Source organism: Pristis pectinata, chromosome 4 (assembly GCF_009764475.1).
Source record: "Pristis pectinata isolate sPriPec2 chromosome 4, sPriPec2.1.pri, whole genome shotgun sequence".
NCBI lineage: Eukaryota > Metazoa > Chordata > Chondrichthyes > Rhinopristiformes > Pristidae > Pristis > Pristis pectinata.
The window spans coordinates 86,052,063-86,075,167 of NC_067408.1; the positions used below are offsets into that span (position 1 = coordinate 86,052,063).

At 40.6% G+C, this 23,105-nt stretch overlaps 1 protein-coding gene across 1 annotated transcript in view; it reads left to right on the forward strand.

Moving 5' to 3' along the window:
- Nucleotides 1-23,105, forward strand: part of epha6 (eph receptor A6) — a 477,923-nt gene that overhangs the window by 243,990 nt on the left and 210,828 nt on the right. The window contains exon 4 of the mRNA XM_052015332.1: nucleotides 17,163-17,318. Coding sequence (XP_051871292.1) covers nucleotides 17,163-17,318 — 156 coding nt within the window. The remainder of the gene's footprint in view (nucleotides 1-17,162; nucleotides 17,319-23,105) is intronic.

Below are 23,105 nucleotides of genomic sequence, written 5' to 3' on the forward strand. Positions count from 1 at the left end.
GCAAGGAATGAAGGACGCAAAGCAGGGGTGTACAGACTTGATGCATTGAAGAGTCAATTTGAAGTTAGAGCATAAACTGCTTCAGCAAAGTTGTGGTCAACACTTCTGTGCGCATAACATGAAGACTGTTCAGCATGAGCAGTAACTTCGGATGCCTTACAATGCCCATTCAATATTACTTGCACAAAATTCTACAGTGCATAAGAGCCCTGTAAATCCACTGAAGCCCTGGGGTTGAGGTCTTCCTTGATGTTAGTTAGAGGAGTTGACCCTACCTGGACTGCTGCTGGAGACTCAATCTTTTCAGGAAGGTGCCACCTTCAATCTTCCATTATTGTGGATCACTGTCCCCAGCTGCAAAAGCCCTTCAAAGAGTCCAATGTATGTGAGGCAGGAAGAATAAAACAAAAAGGTCCAGAGTCCCAGATAAGCTGGCACAGATTTCTACAGGATCTTTTTTCTGAGGGCCTGCCCTGTTGGTTATATTAATCTCAATGACTGGGCATCAAACAAATCCTCCCACTGCCCCATTACCAGCACTACCAATGTTCCGGTGTCCCAGGTACTTTTCTCCAGAATATCAAAGATAAAGAGGCAATCTAATCAACATTTGCAGTGTAGATGAAAATTTGAAAAAAACTACAGATGCTGGAAATCTGAAGTAAAAACAAAAAATACTTGAAAAAATCAGCAGGTCAAGCAGCACCCGTGCTGCCTGACTTGATGTGGATTTCCAGCATTTTCTGTTTTTATTTACTGTGCAGTACAGGTTTTGGAAGAATAAATAATGAAAGAAAGTATTCTGTTTCAGGAACTGGTAACAAGTTTATTGTGCTGAGAATAGGTCTGTTTTTAACCTTCCCTTTTTATTCAAAAGAACTTTTACTCCAGGTAGCACTTGAAACAGAAACTATAACTTTCTGGAAGGAGCACCAGATAAGCATTTTATAGAAAAGTTGAGAGATACCTGGAAATTTAAGATTATCACCAAAAGATTGAAGGCAGACATTATGTGCAAATTTGTTTTTATGCAGCACTGCCCAAAACAGAATCTTTAAAAGGGGATCCTGCTTCCCCTCTCTTGCCTCTAACAAAAGAAAATAATGTAATAGAAAAAGAGGAATAACTAAATTTAAGTTTCATTCAGAGACCTGGCACAAGCAGACTGAACTGAACAGTCTCCTTCCAGCTTTAAAATGCAATGTTTCTCTTCTAAAAATGAACGAGTAAGGAGAGACATGAATGCTATTTGAAGTACAAACATCAGCCCAAGAAGAACAGGACAAATTGTTTCCAAGATCAAAACCTCCATACCTTTTTAAAAAAAAACTTCATTCTCAAACCCAAACATTATAGTGGCAAAGGGTTGATAAAAAGAGAAAAAAGTAAAAGAATACAGCTTAGCACCAAGTGTATTATGCTTTGAATGCAGATGAAAGCCTTATTCTTGGCCAGTAATGTGCAATATCTCCCCTGCTCTGAAGAAACCTGCCTGTTGAATTAATATAAGAATAAATTGATTTCCTCTACATTCCTGTTTGAGCTGTGGGTGAAAGTACACCAGTTTTGATGTCAAATTATTTTGTGATATAGACTCGTACCCAGCAGGAGCTGAGTAAAGACTAACCAAATTGATTTTATTCAGCATGTTTCAAAGGTTTAGATAAAGGAGACTTTCAAGCCATCAGACAAGATTCAGACTCAAACCTCTCAAGTCTTTCACCTTTGGTTCAATACTCTTTAATTGTATTTTTTTTTTCAAATATGATCTTCCTCATTTCTAAAAATAAGTTACTTTCTGCAGGGCTGATTTTTAATATTAAAAATCAGCCCTGCAGTTCCTGGCTCGAACTCTTGCTTGTCAAGAGCTCATATTGGGACATCATGTGCATGGTCAATGTGATTTAGTATCAGTTCATCTTAAAACTGATGAAAAAGAAATAATGGAGAGCATATGTCTGAACTGCTGAAGCAAGTTCCCAGTGGGTGAAGCCCTCATGGTAGATACAAATTCATACATTTAGCCCTTACAAGTCAATCTTGTTCTGTTAAGTCAAACAACTCACCCTGATGTTTCCCTGAATTTTCTAGCTCTGTTCAAAGACAACTCCTGGGACTGAAGCAATTTCACTCAGTGTCCCATTTAGCCTCACTAGGGACTTTTTTAATGTTCTTCATATGAAATTTTTGAAAATCAGGGTAAACTATAAATAAAATAAATAATGGTGTGGCATACTTGGATAACTGTATTGTCATGTCACTTATATACAAATATTATCAGGAGATTAAAGCCTTCAGTACAATTGGGATCACTCTAGTTAACTGAATTTATGATTTTCTACTTTCAAGCTGTTCTCCACACATATAAACTGAATGACATTGGTGTGTGTAGGAATCAAGAACACTTGTTACCTTACTAATCAATGGACTATTCACTTGGAAAATGAGAAATCATTTAAAGTTGCATGTTTTGACAATGTGCTGATAGAAATTTCAGTTTTTCCACATTCAATTAATGTTTCAATATGAAATCAGTAGGTGCTTATTGGCGTGGCTTCGGAAATGATATTACACATATCAAGTAATATTTCTTTGAATGTTATGTTTTACAGTTTTATAGTACTAGGCAGTCTCCAATGCCGTTGCGAACAATAAGTAGATGGTCTTGCCTTTCCTGGTTCTCACTGTCTCTCTGCCTCTGCCTTTTCTCTTTCTTTCCCTTCTCCTTTGATTTTCCCATATTTCTGGTTATTATTTACCTGTCTTCCTTCTTTACTTTCTCACTTTAAATGGAAGGTGATGGATGGGAGTGTCTGATATGACCAAAAAAAGAAACCACTAATGCCAATTATAGTCGAGCAATGAAGTTTTAGATCAGAAGAAGTAGGGGAAGAAATGTGTCCAGAGCTTTATCTCAGAGGGGTTTAAATCAGTAAGAGGATATTATTGTGGTTAGTACTTATCAAAATAATGGGGTTTAAATAAAGAGAATAGCAGAGAACACCTGTTGCCCATTGCGTTCTCCTCCAGAAATGGTCAGCCAACTAAGAAAGCAGAAGAAAGTGGGCGGGGGGGGGGGGGGGGGGATGGAATATCCCAATAACCTAATTTTTCAAAGCCAACAATCAAGAATTAAAAGAGAAAAATGCTCGGTGTCGGGCAGCCTCAATAGAGAGAGAAACAGAGTTAACATTTCAGGTTGATGATAAATGAAAGGTCATCGATCTGAAACATTAACTCTGCTTCTTTCTCCACAAATGTGCCTCATCTGTTGAGTATTTCCAGTATTCTCTATTTTTATTTCAAATTTCCAGCATCTGCAGTCGACTGCTTTTCAATAAAAATAGATACTTACTTCCACCTGTTAGGAATTTTTTAATGAACTTCATAATTGCTCACGTTTCAAAATCATGCTGCCTCTCAGAGTTAAGCATTTTTATTTGACAACTTGATTCCAATCAACTTGCTAAATTAAAGCATATGACATGGTTACTTGAAAGTTAATGACTAAAGCGACATTCCTGTACCTAGATATCAATAAATTGTTATAAGTGCATCAGACACCCTTTCCACCATGGAATAGGGATTGCCACCGCACTTCAGGGAAGATTATGGTGACAGTATGAGAGCTGATTGCAGGAACTGTCCAAGTCTATGGAATAAGTTTGGTAGGTGGTTGAAGGAATTGGGGATTAAGAATGTTGTTAAAGTCCAAGAAAAAAATAGAGAGTAGATTTAGTACAATGGTATCAGGGATGATTGGAAATCACTTATATCAAGGGACTGGAGAAGCTATGATTCATTTTTTTCTAGAGGAATTGAGGTTACGAAGAGATTTAATAGAGGTGTTCATATTTTTCTGAGGTTTTAAAATTGGCATGGAGAAACCATGGCAGGAAGATTGGTGCCCAGAAGATGCAGCAAACAAACCAGAGTGAAGTGGGGAGGTTTCTTTCATTGCAGCTATTGTTAAAGGTAAACCTCCTCCCCTCACCACTGAACAGGTGCAAGAAAGGAACTCAGTGTCAATTTTCAAAATGAAATTGAATACATTTGAAAAATTAAAGTTTTTTAAGAGCTTTTGCAAAACACGAAGGCATGAGACTAAAATAATAACTCTTTCTAAGCAAATATAGACATGATGGAGAAAAGGCCTGATGCAATGTCATATCATTGATGCTATATGAGTTCCTCCAGCAGTTTGTGTAGGTTGCTCCAGATTTCCAGCATCTGCAGTCTCTCTTGTGTCTGGGCATGTGGCTTTCCTGGTAGACTAAGAGGTCATTCTGCCCAACTAACCAATCATTATACCCCACTCAAGCCTGCCCCTATCCTTCCTCACCTACTTCTCTTCCCTTTTCACTCATATACCATTTAAATTCCTCTAAATGCACCTGTCTCCTTGTGGTAACATTTACACATTCTCATCACTCTGAGTATTAATATTTGTTTTAACTTCCAGGACCAGAGGGCACAATCTTAGAATTAGAGGGTACAGGTTTTAAACAGAGATGAGGAGAAATTTCTTTAGCCAGAGGGTGGTGGATTTGTGGAATTCCTTGCCAGGTACAGCAGTGGAGGCCAGATCATTGGAGGAATTTAAGGAAGAGATAGATAGATATCTAAATAGTCGGGGTGTCAAGGGATATGGGGATAAGGCTGGAAATTGGGGTTAGAATAGTGTGGGTTTTTTTGCGCCGCCTCCCCAATTTCTCATTTCTTTTTCTTTTTTCCCTTTTCCTTGGAGCAGACTCAATGGGCCGAATGGCCTACTTCTGCTCCCTTGTCTTGTGATCTTGTGATTCAACATCTTAATGACTATCTTATACTGATGTCCTTTAGTTTTGGTCTTCCACAAAGGAATGTGTCCAATTAATTAAACCATTCATGATTTTACAGACTTCAGTTCACCCATCAGCTTTCCCTTGCCAAGATAAAAGAGGCCCATTTTTCTTGAGAGGTATAACCTCACAGTCCTGGTGCCCTTGTCAGTACCTCTATTACCTTATTATAATATAGTGACCAGAATTGCACACAGAAGTTCAATCACACTTGAAGGTTCAATATGAGTTCAGTATAACTTCTCTATTTTTCAATTTTATCCCTCTGAAAATAATCCAAGAACTCGTTCTCTTTTACCATGGCCTCATTGACCTGTGTCTCACCTTGTCCATTTGTACTCCCAAATCCATCTTGCCTCCACCCTGTTTAGACTCTTATTTCCTAAGTAATATGTGGCCTCATTTTCTTCTTACCAAAATGTAATAGATTACGTGTAACTCTTTTGAAATTAATTTGGCAGCAATATAGGGTTTTGACAAGTTTATTGATGTCTTCTTCGAATTTTTTGCAGACCAGCTCATTGTTAACTATACCTCCTAATTTGCAGGTATATGTAGAAGTTAATTATACCCATTCTATTTGCTTAGACTGCTCCCTGTGGTAGCAATTTACCCATTCCAGAGTTTTGATTCCAGAGTTGGAATTGTTAATAAAGCTTGTAAATATCAGTGGTCCCAGCACATTTATTTGGAACCCACTTCCATCCTCTTGCCACTCTGAAATGGTATCCTTTCCCCCTCTTTGTTGCTTTCTTCTCGAAGATAGCAGCTATTCATTCTGCTACCTGTCCTGGCTTCATTAATCTGTTGATACTTCATTCAAGCCAGCAGAGGCAGGTAAAAGCAATGGACTTTTGTGAAGACTTTCTATTTAACCCAGTATATGCAAGCCCAACAAGGCAGTATTTGCTCTGGATCAAGTAAGGGGATAGATTCAGAACAGATAACACCACTCAAAATAAAGAAGTCTGAGGCAATAACAATAATAATATGATAAGCTTTAGGATAATAGTTGAAAATGACGTAACATCAGGGTGATAGATTGAAGAAATATTAGTTTCAAGGAGTGGAAGATAGTACTTGGGAAAATAAAACAAATTTCAATACTTTCAACCAATAATATATAACACAATTACACAAGAAAATAGGAGGAGGCCATCTGGTCCCTCAAGCCTGCCCTGCTGTTCAAAATGGTCATGGCTGATTGGCCTCAGGCCTCATCTCCCCTTCTGCGTCAGTTCCCCATAGCCCTCTGGAAAAAATTCCCAAAAGAATGTTGCTTTGAAGTAATCGAGAACTCAGAGTCATGTCAAACTAATTAACTTTATTGTTACAACCTCCAGTTACTTTCAGGTTACAGATATTTCCTGATCTCAGGTGGTCAGTCCTCAGAGTGTGTGAGCATTGTTGTTGATTCCAGTCTTCTGACTTTGAGAACTTCTGGCCACTTCTTATGCAGTCAAACAACATGCTGATGTGAACAAGCAGGGTGACCCAAATTCATTCATTCATTCATTCTCTCTCCCTCTCCCTCTCCCTCTCCCTCTCCCGTAAATCATGTCCATGGTATCATATCTCAGTACTATTGTTCAGTTCAGCTGCACTGACTGCACAGTTCGTCTCTCACACTGTCATTACAATGACCATTCCTCCTTTAGGCAATACACTGCACAACACTCAGTAACTCAAGTTTTAACAATTAATATGAATACCATATTAAATGATATTAACACACTAAATACATGTACATGGACATGCTAAATATTATCACACCTCTTTCAATAATGTATCCACCTCCTCTTTGAATACTCTTGATGATCTAGCTTCCACATCCCTTCAGGGTAGGGAGTTCCAGAGGTTCACCACCCTCTGCAAGAATTCCTTCACATCTCTGCTTTGAACGTCTGTTCCCAAACGCACCCCCCCCACCTCCCTACTTATCTTCACACTATGTTCCTTCACTCAAGACTCCACTAGTCGAAACATCTGAATGTCTACCTTGTCATGCCCTCTTGGCATCTTATATATTTCAATAATTTCACCCCTCATTCTTCTAACTCCAAAGAGTTAGAGATCCAACTTCTTTAGCTTTTCATGGTAGGACAACCTTCACATCCCAGCTAAAGCTTTCTTGCTGCCGCTACTGCTACTGCTCCTTTTCTTAAGTAAGAGGAACAGAAGTGTACACAGTATTCCAGGTACAGCCTCACCAACATCATGAACAATTGTTACAATACTTCTCTATCTCTAAATTTCAACCCTCTTGCAATCGAGGCCAACACGCTATTTCTCCTCGTAACTACTTGCTGTAGCTGCTCGTTCACTTTTTGTGATTCATGCATAGAAACACTTAGATCCTTCTGTACTCTACTCGTTTATAATCTCTCTCCATTTGGGTAATAGCTTGCCTTTTGATTGCTTCTCCTGAAGTGTATAGCCTTGTACTTTCCCACACTAAACTCCATTTGCCATGTTTTCATCCGTTCACTCAAATAATCTATATCCTGCTACAAAGAACAAATATCCTCATCTCAGCATGCACTCCCAGCTATTTTCATAGCAGGAGCAAACTTGTATACTTGACATTCTGCTCCCTCATCCAAGTGATTAATCTAAATGGTAAATCTTTGACCTCCTTTGTTCCTCTTTCTCATTGGAACCCTCTTTCTAATTGGGATAAATTTCTGCTGAGCATTATGAAATATCTGTTTAATTACCTGTTACCGCTCATTTACCAACCTTTTCTTTAGCCTATTTTCTAGACAGCTTTTCCTTCATACTTTTGTAACTGCCCTTATTTAAGTTGTGTACATCTTTTTTGGACATGGGTTGTTCACCTTAATAGGGTAGGTTGTGATCACTATTCCCTTGGGTATCCTTAACTGCAGGATCTCTTGTTAATCCTCCCTCATTACGCACGAAGAAATCTAAAATAGCCTGTTCCCAGGTAGGTTCTATAATATATTGCTCTAAGATGAAATCCCTGATGTAGTCCACAAATTCCTCTTCCACAATACCCTTGCCAGTTTGATTAATCCAATCAATATGCAGATTAAAATCACCCATGATAATTGCAGTTCCCTTCTTGCATGCCTTTGATATTGAGCTATGTCTACTGCCCTCTAAAATACAGGAGTGAACTAAACAAATATGAAACACCAGACAATCCAGGATTGTAAAAAGTTTCAAGCTTACTAAGTGTAAAGGCATTAAAGAAAATTGGAGACAAAGAAAATTATTTAAATGGTGCGGCTAAAGCTGGGGAGGGCGTAACAAGGGAGAATATAAAGAAACCAGGAGTGAAGTCAATAAGAAATTGGAAGGATAGAGAGGAACTTCAAATTAAGTTATCAGGTAGCATAAAGCAACATTTTAAAACATGTTAAGGGATAGCCAAGATAAAATCACAGAAAGCAGTATCCAAATGGTAAAACTATTGAATGATTTTATTGCTATGATATTTACCAGTGGATCAACTGGACTTGATGTAACCACAATTAAAATAAACAGAAGACAGATATTAAATAATTTAATCAAGCTTCGTATAAACCCGATTGGATCCATGCACAATAAAATAATTAAAAGTGAAACTGGAGGTAATAGTACATTTGCAAAGAATCAGAGTTATAGTGTATGAGTTACTGAGATATGCCTAGAGAAATAACATGACTATAAATTAAACATTGCAATATATGACAAATTTAGAAAAGGTAGAATTGCAAAACAGAGAGAGTAACATGAACTTATTAAATCACAAAGTGGTAGCAGAGAAAAGTAAAAGCCATCATTTCGACAGAAACAGAACTTACATAGAAGGAGGTGTGAAATATAAGGTAGGAGAAATATATATCCTCTGCTCTATTCTAACACACAGTAGAGGTGGAGAAAGAAACATGCAAGCAAATTAGCAAAAGTAGCAACATATATATTTCCATATTCTGCCCCTAATTTCAATGGTTTACTAGACACTTTCAGAGGTTAGTTAAGAGTTAGTCATATTGCTTTGTTGTATTTTCACAGCTGCCAATTGAATCTTAGTGTGCTTCAGTCAGTACATTGGTTCAATCCACCCCTTGAACAATTGAATTTCCACAGGTCATGCCAATTAAAATATTACAATTTTTATATTGTTTAATCCTTAATATTGTGATGAACAAAACTCAGTTCAGCCTGTGGAATGCCACAATTTGTGGTGAAATTACTTATTTGCTTATGAACAGTATTTTCTGTTCACAAGATCGCAAGACAGGGGAGCAGAAGTGGGCCATTCGGCCCATCGAGTCTGCTCCAAAGAAAAGGGGAAAAAGAAAAAGAAAAAAGAAATGAGAAATGGGGGGGGGGGGGTGGAGTCTGCTCCATGAGAGAAAAAAAATTAAATTAAAAAAAAACTATTCTAACCCCAACTTCCGGCCTTATCCCCATATCCCTTGATACCTTCACTAATTAGCTATCTATCTATCTCCTTCTTAAATGCCTCCAATGATCTGGCCTCCACTGCTGTACATGGCAAGGAATTCCATAAATTCACTACCCTCTGGCTAAAGAAATTTCTCCTCATCTCTGTTTTAAACCTGTACCCTCTAATTCTAAGATTGTGCCCTCTGGTCCTGGACTCACCCACCAAGGGAAACAGCTTGGCCACGTCTACTCTATCCAGTCCTTTCAACATTTTAAATGTTTCTATGAGATCCCCTCCCATTCTTCTGTATTCCAGTGAGTATAGTCCAAGAGCCGACAAACGCTCGTCATATGTAAGCCCCTTCATTCCGGGAATCATCCTTGTAAATCTCCTCTGAACCATCTCCAACACCAGCACGTCTTTCCTAAGATATGGGGCCCAAAACTGTGCACAGTATTCCAAATGAGGCCTCACTAGTGCCCCGTAGAGCCTCATCAACACTTCCTTACTTTTATACACTATACCTCTTGAAATGCATGCCAACATAACATTCGCTCTCCTTACCGCCGATCTGACCTGGTGGTTAACCTTTAGGGTATCCTGCACGAGGACCCCCAAGTCCCTTTGTACTTCTGTACTTTGAATTTTCTCCCCTTCTAGATAATAATCTGTGCGTTTATTTCTGTTTCCAAAGTGTACAACTGCACATTTTTCAACATTGAACCTCATCTGCCATTTCCTTGCCCATTCTCCTAAACTATCTAGGTCTCTCTGCAACCTTCCTGTCTCCTCAATACTCCCTACTCCTCCACCTATCTTGGTGTCATCTGCAAACTTAGCCACAAAACCATTTACTCCATCATCCAAATCGTTAATGTACAAAGTAAAAAGAAGCGGCCCCAACACCGACCCCTGCGGAACACCACCAGTAATCGGTAGCCAACCGGAACAGGATCCTTTTATTCCCACCCTTTGCTTTCTGCCAACCAGCCAATACTCCACCCATTCTGTTATTCTACCGTAATTCCATGACCTCTCACCTTATTAATCAGCTCTTGTGCGGCACCTTGTCGAAGGCCTTTTGAAAGTCTAAATACACAACATCTACAGCCTCTCCCTTATCCACTCTGCCTGAGATTTCCTCAAAAAACTCCAATAGGTTGGTCAGGCAGGATCTTCCCTTCAGAAAACCATGTTGGCTTGGACCTATCTTGCCTTGCACCTCTAGGTATTCCATAACCTCATCCTTGAGGATCGATTCTAATAACTTTCCCACCACCGACGTCAGACTAATAGGTCTGTAATTTCCTTTATGCTGCCTCCCACCTTTCTTATACAGAGGAACTACATTTGCGACCCTCCAGTCCTCCGGAACCATGCCGGAGTCTATTGATTCCTGGAAAATTATCACCAGTGCCTCCGCAATCTCTAAAGCCACCTCCTTCAGAACCCGGGGATGCACCTCATCCAGTCCGGGAGACTTATCAGTCTATAGTCCATTTAGCTTTCCTAGCACCTCTCTAGTAATCTTAACTGAACTCAGTTCCATTCCTTGACTATCCGGTATATTGCTGATGTCCTCCACAGTGAAGACCGATGCAAAATACTCATTTAGTTCCTCCGCCATCTCTTTATCATCCATTATAATCTCTCCTGCACCATTGTCAATTGGTCCTAAAATTGATAAAAGACAGACCGTGTCTGTCTTTTACTCCTTATATATTTTTAAAAACTCTTAGTATCCTTTTGAATGTTATCTGCCAACTTTCTTTCATAATTCATCTTTTCTTTCCTAATGATCTTCCTGGTTTCTTTCTGCAGGTTTTTAAAAGTTTCCCAGTCTTCTGTTTTCCCACTGTTTTTTGCTTCCTTGTATGCCCTCCGTTTTGCTTTTATTTTAGCCTTCACCTCTCTCGTTATCCATATTTGTGCCTTTTTTCCATTCAAAACCTTCTTTTTTCTTGGAATACACCTATCCTGCATTTTCCTTATTTCTTGTAGAAATTCCATCCATTTCTGCTCTGCCGTCCCTCCAGCTAGCTTACTCTTCCAATCAATTTGGGCCAGTTCCTCTCTCATGCCACTGTAATTTCCTTTGTTCCACTGAAATATCGATACACCAGTTATCAGCTTCTCCTTCTCAAATTTGAATCTGAATTCAATCATATTGTGATCACTACTTCCTAATGGTTCCTTTACCTTTAGTTCCCTAATCACCTCCGGTTCGTTACACAGCACCCAATCCAAAACAGCCGATCCCCTGGTGGGCTCGTCAACAAGTTGCTCCAAAAAGCTGTCCTGTAGACATTCCACAAACTCACTCTCCTGAGATCTACTGGCTTGCTGGATTTCCCAGTCTACCTTCATGTTAAAGTCCCCCATAATTATCTTAACGTTGTCACTCTGACACGCTTTTTCTATTTCTAACTGCAATTTATAGTCCACATCCTGACTGCTATTAGGGGGCCTATATATAACTGCTACTATTGTCCTTTTACCCTTGCTATTTCTTAGCTCCACCCATAAGGATTCCACCTCTTCTGACCCAATGTCCTTCCTTTCTATTGATTTTATATCATTACTAACCATCATGGCCACACCACCCCCTCTGCCTACCCGCCTATCCTTCCTATACACTGTGTACCCCTGGACATTTAGTTCCCAATCACATCCGTCATAAAGCCATGACTCGGTGATTGCCACAATTTCGTATTTGTTAATCTGTAGTTGTGCCCCTAGGTCATCCACTTTATTCCTAATGCTACGTGCATTTAAATATAGTACATTTAGTCCAGTATCTGCTACTGATTTTGTTGTACTTCTATTGTTCAGCAAGTTATCCTGACTTTTCACCTGCCTGTCCTTCTTACCATCCTCACTGCACACTATCATGGACTTGTTTCTATATACCTCATCCTCTATCCTAACATCCTGTATCCTAACATCCTGGTTTGTTGTACTTATATTGTTCAGCAAATTATCCTGACTTTTCACCTGCCTGTCCTTCTTGCCATCCTCACTACACACTGTCTTGGACTTGTTTCTATAAACCTCATCCCTTACCCTAACATCTTGTATTCTAACATCATGGTTTCCATACCCCTGCCAGGTTAGTTTAAACCCTCCCTAACAACTACATTAAACATTCCCGCCAGGATATTGGACCCTTTGGAGTTTAGGTGTAACCCATCCTTAGTGAATAGGTCATGCCTACCCCAGAAGAGGTCCCAATGATCCAGAAATTTGAAGCCCTGCCCCCTGTTATGCCATAACATGTTCTGTTATGGCAGAAGAGAACATGTTAAAGTAATCAATGCCTCTGGAAGAGGTGATTTTATTTTTTTTAGATACCTGAATGTAAGAGCTCTCTAATTACACTGAGAAAGGAAAAGCAGCATGGCATCATGCTGTCATTTTACTGGTTCAAGCTAAATTTACATAACTTTGCAACTCATTGGTGGTACTGTCAGATTTACTATCATATAAAAATCTGCATCCATTTAAGTATGCTCCCATTTATGCAGGGAATTGTATATAACAGGGCATGGGTTACAGAAATTCTCATGGATCAGTGTACAGGTAGCAAACACCTCTTATTATCAGCGCTTCTATAGACTTCTTAAGTTTTTTAAAAATGTTATGTATTCTGTGCAGTTACAAGTTAAGAATTCACGTTCCATTTCTGTTATTGATGCCATTATAAGTGAATATTTGGGACAGTGACAATGCTATTGACAACTTCTGGCCTAACTACCCACTCAATGTCTTATTTGTAGCTAATTTACAACATGCTACTGACTCTTCATTTAAGAGAATAATAACAGATAAGAAACACTGGATCTAGATTTTCCAAAGAAATGCTCACAGTTCTGACTCTTCCAACACAAGGCATCAAATTGTCTTGATAAAATCTTGGTAGTTTTTGTACAGTATGTGTGTTTTTTTTTAATGTTTCCAAATGTCAGAGATATTCAGAAAAATTGAAGGATTTGTAAGTTTTAGCATTCGGCTAAGTTGAGCGAAGGCTTGTCCTCATATCCTTACACTAAACCCCAGCCCCTCCCGATGTAATGTGATGCACAGGACCTTGTTGACAAGAATTGGGATGGCTTCTACAAGGAGGTCCTCACCAAGAGATGCACTCAAACTAAGGGCAGACATAGTGGGTAGGTTTGCAGCAAGCATACATGATCTGCCACTACCAGGAAATTCTGGACCATGAAGATGCAGACAACAATAACCACAAAGAAGAGCCTCAGATCCATTCAAACTTCCCGACACAACTGTGATACCTGTGTATGTATATCCTCAGCCCCCTTGATGCCATTGTCATCTCTCGGGTGATGAACACATATGTGGGCAGATTTTGAGGGGAAATAATCAGGTGAATTAAAGTACAAAGATATAGCTCTTACAGCATACATTGATAAATACAAAATGTGTAGAAGCTGTTCAAATCCAACTATTGTTCCAAAAAAAATGAAGTTCATAATACAAATCATTGAAGGAGGTGTCCTGACTGATATCAACATCTGGTAACACTTCTGTTCCGTTGACATTCAATGAAATATGTGCATTTCTAATTGAGCATAATGTTGCAGATCACCAAGTGAATTATTTATTATTCCATCAATTTAGGAATTTTACACTGAAAACTTACCTTGAAGGAAAATGCCATGCTTGGAGAAACAATGGATTAATGCCAGCATCTGAAATTGCTGTCAAAGCAATTACTGACAGTAATAAATAAGTTAGTGGGAAAACCTTCTCTTAGTGTTGGCCATAATCAGTCTATGTTTCTAGAACAATGTAATCTCTTCATATAACCACTGCAATTCTGTTACTGTATCAGAATAAAGATAAAAACATATATATGCTGGTCCACTTTGGTGGGTCCTTAATGTAAATCTGCAAAGTTGTCTTGACTAGGACAAGATTATAAATTGCAATCTCTCCTGGAGGTATCCATTTCGATTATTAGGGAGCCTTCCATCAAATATTCTGAGTTTAAGGAAATTTGACAATGCCAAGGTGCTGGTAGTCTCCCAAGTGACCTGGCTTTGGTAATATGATTATTATTTGGCATTTGTGCAAACAAGTTCCTCCCCTCTGCCAATGGATGTCAAATCCATTGTATGATTATTATGGAAAGCTGCTTCCTTTCAGACCTGCATCATTTATTGCACTCATCTTGGTTTGTATACTTTTCTGGGAAAAATGGCTACAGAATTCCAAACCACAGCATGTGCGCATACAGTCGCCATGGATTTTTTTCAGGATTGGGTTCTACAATTAGTTTAAAATCTTCCTCTTTGGCTGAAAGACTTGTGCTTGAATTCACTTAAATGAATGGATTAGGGTGTCCTCACTGATACTGGAAATATTTTGAGCAAAAATTATTCCAGTTAACCTGCTGTAACAGCACAGGATAGGAACAATTTCAAGCTTACAAAGTGTAAAAAATGTGCAGTAAAGGGTTATAATCTGAAGATATATTTTGAGGTGAATTTCAAAGCCGTTTTGTGGGAGATTTGCATTGCATTTAGGCTGTCATACTTAATAGTGCTGAATGCTGTCACTGAGTGCAAAGTGGAAAATAGCCCACTCTGAAGCCCTGTTATTACTCCTTGACAGGTACTCATGGAGAAAAATAATTTCATTGTCATGCTGAAAATTACTTTAAACATAATAAATATGTTCTAAAAATACTGTTGAAGTAAATTAGAGCTGAAACAATTCTAATCAAAAATAAAAACAGAGAAGCTTCAGCTTTGTTGCAATTAATTCCTCCACCAGGAGACAGGAATGATTGCCGACATTAATTTTAGTAAAACAATTATGTATAAAATATGATCCCATTTTGCACTCATGCTATCTTTTTCTAAAGCATTAGCACAGATAACAATTTTATCTCCCCTCCCCCACCTCCACCCCAAGGAGACATTTGATTCCATATACAATGTTTGAATAATTTTGGTAATTAAAAAATTGGGAAGAGTGATTCCAAAAATATTTGATTAAATCTCAATTATGTAATCTTAGAATAGTTTTGAGTAGGTTTGATGTTAATAATGTAGAACTGTTCACACCATAATATGTTTAGCCAAATTTCTCCAAAATACATATTCTTATTAACAGTTAGGATTTCTACCTATATTATGATAATATGGTGATCTGAGTACAAACTGCTCTGTCCCATTGGCTTTAAATCAAAACGTTACCAAGCATTCAGATCCACCCACAACACTGCATGTCATATTTTCTCAGTCTTAGCTGCAGCTGTAGCTAAACCATACAGGACAGAGAAAGCTTTAAAACTTGCTATCTTGCCTTTTTAAAAACTTTTCTTTGGTTGGCTAAGTGACTTCAGTACCCAGTACAAAAAAAATCTTTGCTTGGGCAGTGCCTACCTTGTGGCTAACAGATCAGAAGCGTTATGATGGTAAAATACTGTATATTTTAAAATACTTTAAATACAATGTGAAATATAAAATTATTGATATTTTGTTATTCTGAATGTCTTTATTCATTTACAGACTGTGGGCATAGCTGGCAATGTCAGCGGTTATTGCCCATCACTTGAGAAGTGCCATTGGGTTGCGAATTCCAAGATTTAGATCCAATGATGATTAAGGAACAAGAATTTACTTCCAAGTCGGCATGATATGTGACTTGGAGTGCAAAAGGCAGTTGGTAGTGTTATCATTATGCCTGCTGGTGAGGTCATGGGTTTACGAAGTGCTTTTGGAGTAGCCTAGATGAGTAACTGCAGAGTACTTAGTAAATGATGCACAATGCACCCATAATGTGCCAGTGATGCAGGGAATGAATGTTTAGCCTGGTGGATGAGATGCCTTCCTTGTAGCTTAAAGATCAAGCAGGACTGCTTTGCATTGGATGATGTTGAGCTTCCTGAGTGTTATTGGAATTGTAGAGGATGCAGTAGGATCCTGCTCTCACTCCTCTTCTGTGCCTTCGAAATAACATTACACAAATGGAAATGAGGAAAATACTGCCAAACATACTATTGGTGCAACAAGCATTTTATTGAGACAACCTAAAGGCAGGAACTGGCTGATGATGGTGAATAGGTATAATGCCTGGTGGTTCAAAAGGAGCCAAGGCTGGTTGCTATGCCTCTTTCCATGGCTTATTTCTTTAGGAACCAAAGAAAATGGCATATCAACTGTGCTTGACCAAACATTTTGCCAACTAATAATGCTATTTCTCAACAACTCGCGCAACACTACAAACATTGCTCCAATGTAATAGTTCAGACCATCATGTCTGCACTCTCCTTTGCAAACCCCTGCATCTAATTCCCCTAAAGCAGTGTTCCCTCATCCTGGAATGTTTTCTTCCCTCGGGATGGAGGAAGTCAGATTGTCAGTTGAATTTACAGTGGAGATTGATAAATATTTAAAAGATCGTGAAATTGAGGATTATGGGGAACTAGCACAGAAGAGGAGAGGAGGTCAGCATAGATCAGCCATGATCATATTGAATGGCAGGGCAGGCTTGAAGGGCTCAAGTGGTCTACTCCTTCTCCTGTTTTCTTGCGTTCAATGTTCCAGATCCTAGATCCCTCCCCTTTCCCAATAATCTGTTTCCTGGAGCCTGCTTCATACTCCCACTATCCATATCAGTTTTTTTTATGACATCAGTGAACCTCAGAATCCTGAAATCCAATCCCAGTATGTCCAGATGTGAGGCTTTATTCCCAGTACTTGTAGATCCTAAAAACTACTCTGGCTCCTGGAAGGTTTAACATTACTGAGACTGATTCACTTAGGCTGCAAAGGCAGTGGTGTACAAACCATTTGTTAAATCCATAGGCAGTGTATGCTATTATCTCTACTATTTACATTAATTGAATTGTGATTATTTATCTTTAATATTCATGTATTTTGTAACTCTGTTAGCTTGCAGACCTGGGTTCTACAAAGCTTTTGCCGGAAACATCAAGTGCTCCAAATGTCCTCCACACAGCTTCTCCCATGAAGATGCATCAGAAGTGTGTGTATGTGAAAAAAATTACTTCAGGGCAGAAAAAGACCCACCATCCATGGCTTGTACAAGTAAGTAATTACATCAATTACTTCATGTTTGAGTTCTTAAAATTACTAAAGAATGTGCTTTACTACACCACAAATTAGGCTGCAGCCACAAAACGTGTAATGTTCTGGTCACCACATTATGGGAAGGATTTTGGTAAACAGAGTAGGAGTTTTAAGAAAAGGGTCTTAGAGTCACATGGCATGGAAGCAGGCCCTTCAGCCCAACCATCAAATACCTGCCTATACTGGTCGCAATTAGTAACTCCTGACCCATAGCCTTCTATCTGTTGGCGATTCAAGTGCTCATCTAGATACTTTCTTAAATGTTGTGAGAATAGCTGCCTCCACCACCCTCCTGGGGAGTGGATTTCAGATTCCAGTCACCTTCTGGGTGAAAAAGTTCTTCTTTAGATCCCCTCTAAACCTTACTCCTCACCTTAAGTCCTTGCTCTCTTGTTTTAGATACCTCTGCTATGGGGAAAAGTTTCCTCCTGTATGTCCTATTATGCTGCTCATTATTTTGTACACCTCTATCAGGTCCATCCTCAGCCTCCTCTGCTCCAAGGGAAACAAATCCAACCTATCCAGTTCTCCTCCTAAGTGAAACACTCCATCACAGGTAACATCCTGGTGAATCTCTTCTGCTCCTTCTCCAGTGCAACCATGTGTGGTGACCAGAACTGTGTCAAGAGGTCAATGGGGGTTTGAATCTCACTGCCTGAAAGGGAGGCAGAAACCCTTCTCACACTTAAAAGTGCTTGGACAAGTACTTGATATGCCATGAGGTGCAAGGTTGTGGACCAGGAGCTGGGATTTTGGATTAGGTAGAATTGCACCAGGAAGGGCACAGAGCCGATTTATGAGGATATTTAAGGGCAGGATCACATTCGACCAAGCCCACATCTCATGTTCGACTCCACTGGGATCTCTGCAGTTTCACTTTCATGACTCCACAGCCCCCAAAGTCCTCAAAGCCTCTTAGCCACGGCTGTTCTGCAAGGCACAGTGGTCCACTGGCAGTGACTAAACCACAGGCAGCACCAACCAAGGCCCCTCCCCAAACTGCCCCGATAGTCTGCTGACAGTGACGTTCAGAAGCAGTTAAAATATATTTAAGTATGTTTGAAAATTTACAAAGTGTTAATAAATTCAAATGAAAAATAATACATTTATTTAAAATCACATACAGCTTAATTAATATTATTGTTTTTCATTGTTAGGTAAAATAAAAAATAACAAACTACTTATTTTCTGAGTGAAGGTTGGCAACTCCATTCAAGTGAATGGAGCCAAGCTGGATGCAAATGTACCTGACCTCTCAGCGTCAGTGCCATAGCTGACTTCAGTGCATTCTGTACCTTCATGTGGCAGCCCACAGATATGGAAGTCTGGAACCTATTGACATGTTCACTGGAGCTCACTGGAATTTCTGTGCACAGTTCTACTAACCATTAGTGCAATCTGCCATATTACTCATGTTTCAGAATGAGGGCATTGCTGACAAGGCCACATTTACTTCCTATCCCTAATTGCCCCTGAGAAGTTGGTGGTGAGCCACCTTTTTGAACTGCTGCAGTCCTTTCGCTGAAGGTATTCACACAGTACTGTTGAGTGTAGAGCTCCAGGATTTGGACCTGGTGACGATGAAGGATTGATGATACGTTTCCACCCAGAATGGGATGTAACATGGGGAATCTGCACCAGGTGATGTTAAAACTGAACTCATGCAGGCAAGTGGAGAATATTCCACTATGCTCTAGTCTTGTGAAAGTAATGCTTTGGGGAGTCGAGAGGTGAGTCACTTGCCATTGTATACCCAGTCTTATCCCTGCATAACTGTTCTGAGGATTAGAGAGGAATTGAAACGAAATGTCTGGAGCTGAAAAAAACAACGAGATGATGGAGGAACTCAGCAGGTCAGGCAGCATCCGTGGAGAAAAGCAGATGCTCAACGTTTCGGGTCAGGACCCTTCTTCAGGACTGAAGATAGGAAAAGGGGAAGCCTAAAATATAGGTGGGGAGGGGGGGGAAACAGAGCAGTGATAGGTGGACAAAAGAGGGGAGGCAGGGTGGACACAAGGTGGTGATAGGTAGATGGAGGTAAGAGATAGTGAAAGGTAGATATGGGGGAGGAAGGAAGAGCAGATCCATTGGGGGATGGGTCAAAGGTATGGAGGCAGGTGGCATGGGGGAGGGGAGGAGAGAAAAAGGAAGAAGAAAAGGCTAGGAAAGGGAAGAAAAGAGGCAAGGTGGGGAAGGGGGTGTTGTTTACTTAAAGTGGGAAAATTGAATGTTCATCCCATTAGGCTATAAGGTCTCAAGATGAAAAATGAGGTGCTGTTCCTCCGGTTTGCGTCTGGACTTCTCCTGGCAGTGGAGGAGGCCAAGGATTGACGTATCAGTGATGGAGTGGGAGCGGGAGTTGGTGACTGGCATCAGGGAGATGCAGATCGCGGTTACAGGTGGAGCGCAGGTGTTCTACGAAATGGTCACCTCATCTGGGTTTGGTCTCACCAATGTAGAGGAGGCCACGCTTGGAGCACTGAATGCAGTTGATGATATTAGGGGAGGTGCAGGTAAATCTCCGCCTCACCTGAAAGGACCGTTTGGGTCCCTGGATGGAGGTGATGAAGGTGGTGGAGGGACAGGTGTTGCACCTACGGCAGGAGCAGTGAAAAGTCCCCGGGGTTGGAGTGGGATGGGTGGGAAGGGAGGAATGAACTAGGGAATCGCAGAGAGAGTGGTCCCTGTGAAAGGCTGAAATGGATGGGGAGGGGAAGATATGGTTGGTGGTAGGGTCCTGTTGGAGATGGTAGAAGTGGCAGAGAATGATATGTTGAATACGTAGGCTGGTGGGATGAAATGTGAGAACAAGGGGGACCCTATCCCTCTTGGGTCTGGGAAGGGTGGGGGTGAGAGCAGAGGTGCGAGAAGTGACAGAGATGCGAGCTCTCTCGACCACAGTAGGAGGGAGGCCATGGTTAGTAAAGAAGTTGAACATCTCAGATGTCCTGGAGTGGAAAGCCTCATCATGGGAGCAGATGCGGCGGAGGTGGAGAAATTGAGAGAAAGGGATAGCGTCCTTGCAAGAGACAGGGTGAGAGGAGCTGTAATCGAGGTAGCAGTGGGCATCAGTGGGTTTGCAGAGGATATCGGTGGATAATGAGTCTCCTAAGATGGAGATGGAGAGATCGAGAAAGGAGAGAGAAATATCAGAGATATTCCATGTGAATTGGAGAGCTGGGTGAAAATTAGTAGTGAAATTTATGAAACTGTCGAGTTCCGCATGGGTGCAAGAGGTGGCACTAATGCAGTCATTGATATAGCGGAGAAAGAGTTGAGGAGTGGGGTCAGAGTAGGCTTGGAACAGAGACTGATCAACGTAGCCAACGAAAGGGCAGGCATAGCTGGGGCCCATGTTAATGCCCTTCAGCTACACCATGGGTTTGTAGAAAGTGAGAGGAATGAAAAGTTGTTTAGGGTGAGAACAAGTTAAATCATCACATTTAAACATCACCCAGATAAGCACTTGATTTGCTGTAATTTACAGGGCTCTGGGCTAAATGTTGGGATTTGGCATTTGGAAGGAAAGTATTCTTTTGGCCAATTATGGACTATGTAAACAAATGTATATCTCCTGAGATATATATCTCTATGATTCAGGTTGTTAGCAGTTTTGAATTATCACTAGAAACAAAGTGGAGCCTTGGCGTACACGTTTATTGAAAGGCCAGGTATACAGCGTACCTGACCTCTCAGGGTCAGTACCATAGCTGGCTTCAGTGCATTCTGTACCTTCATGTTGCAGCCTACAGATGTGGAAGCCTGGAACACATTGACACGTGCACTGGAGCTCACTGGAATTTCTGTGCACAATTGTAGGCTAATCTGGCAGATTATTCATATTAGTACTCACATCCAACAACTCCTTTCACCCCAGTCAGTTTGAGTTAGAGGAACTACTTATTGACCCATTTTTTACTCATACCATTTTTGCAGATATTTGATAAATTATTTAAAAATCTATAATGTGGATCATCTGATGCCCTGCTGGCAGTAACGGGAGTAACATTTGCCCGTGTTTTGGGTCAGAATGTGGGTGCATCGGCAAACCAGTCATCCAGCCTCTGACCTCCCTGTGCACCATTCAAGCAGGTCCTTCACTGCGCCACTGGGAGTTCACAATCTCCTGGCCTTTGTATTCACGACTTGAACTACTAGGAGGCCTCTGGCAGAGTGGGACCTCAAGAAGGGTGTCTACCTGAATCTAGGGCAGGGTGGGGGGTTTGCGGGGTGGGGGGGGGTGGTTGTAGAATTGGAGGTTAGGGGAGATGTATTGATGGACATTGTGAAACTGGGTTTTAGATAAGATAAGATTTCTTTATTAGTCACATGTACTTTGAAGCACACAGTGAAATGCATCTTTTGCGTAGGGTGTTCTGGGGGCAGTCCTCAAGTGTCACCACGCTTCCGGCCAACGTAGCATGCCCACAACTTCCTAACCCTTTGTCTTTGGAATGTGAGAGGAAACCGGAGCACCCAGAGGAACCCCACGCAGACACAGGGAGAACGTACAAACTCCTTACAGACAGCAGCCGGAATTGAGCCCGGGGTCACTGGCGCTGTAATAGTGTTACGCTAACCGCTACGCTACCGTGCCGTTTTACTGCAAGTTAGCAGGGAGGAGGTAAAAGAAAACTACAATTTGGCCTTTAATTCCCAGTGTCTAATCTTCCACTCATCGCTACATTGTAAACAGAACACAGCACTGGTTGCAATCATTTTAAATGAAGGAACTAATTACAACTCTCACAGGTAGCAAAGCTAAAATAATTCTTGCTGTGCTTCCCATTGTAAGAGAACATTTGAATTTCAATAACCCATTGAAAATCAGTCAACCAACAGGAACATCAGGTGCACCTCTATTGTTTCAGAGAACATTCAAATAGCCTAATAAATTAATGTTAAGGATGTTTTGAGGATTACAGAATGAGACAAATGCCATGTGTGGTTAATGGAATAGCACTTGTCAAGCATTAGGCCGATCATGTTTGACCTGGCCCACTCCTTGCAGTTTCCCCTGCTCTGGCCCCTGAGCTGCAGTGACCTTTTGTGGCCGCACAGTTGCTAAGATGCTGCCGGCATCGCTGCCTCAGTTGATGTGAGAGCGGTGACTGCCACAGGCAATGGAAAATAAAGCCCCGTCCTCAGACCTCACTTATGTCCCTGCAACAGCTTGTGTTACCTGGATGCCTCTTCACTATTTCCAAATGTCTTTCACAAACAGAAATATGAAAATTTAAATAATTTTATCATTAAGTCGGAGAGTCATGCAGCACAGGAACAGCCCGATTGCCCTACCAACGCGATGCTGACCATCTAACGCCTATTTACACTAAACTTATTCTCCCAACACTTTCATCAACTCCCCCTGATTCTATCACTTGCCTACACATTAACGGAAAGTTACAATGATTGATTAACCTCCCAACCCACACATCTTTGGAATGTGGAAGGAAACTGGAGCACCTGGAGGAAACCCACGCAGTCACGTGGAGGACGTGCAAACTCCACACAGACAGCACCAGAGGTCAGGATTGAACCCGGGTCACTGGAGCTATGAAACAGCAGCTCTACTAGCTGCGCCATTGTGCTGCTCTAACTTTCAATATCTTTTAATTAAATTAAACTCATGTTAATTAACTTAGGACATACATATAATGAATCAGATAGAAAAAAATAAACCAAAAGCACACTTAAGCTTACCTTTTAGTTGAAGATTAACAAACCCAGTCAAGTGAATGTGAG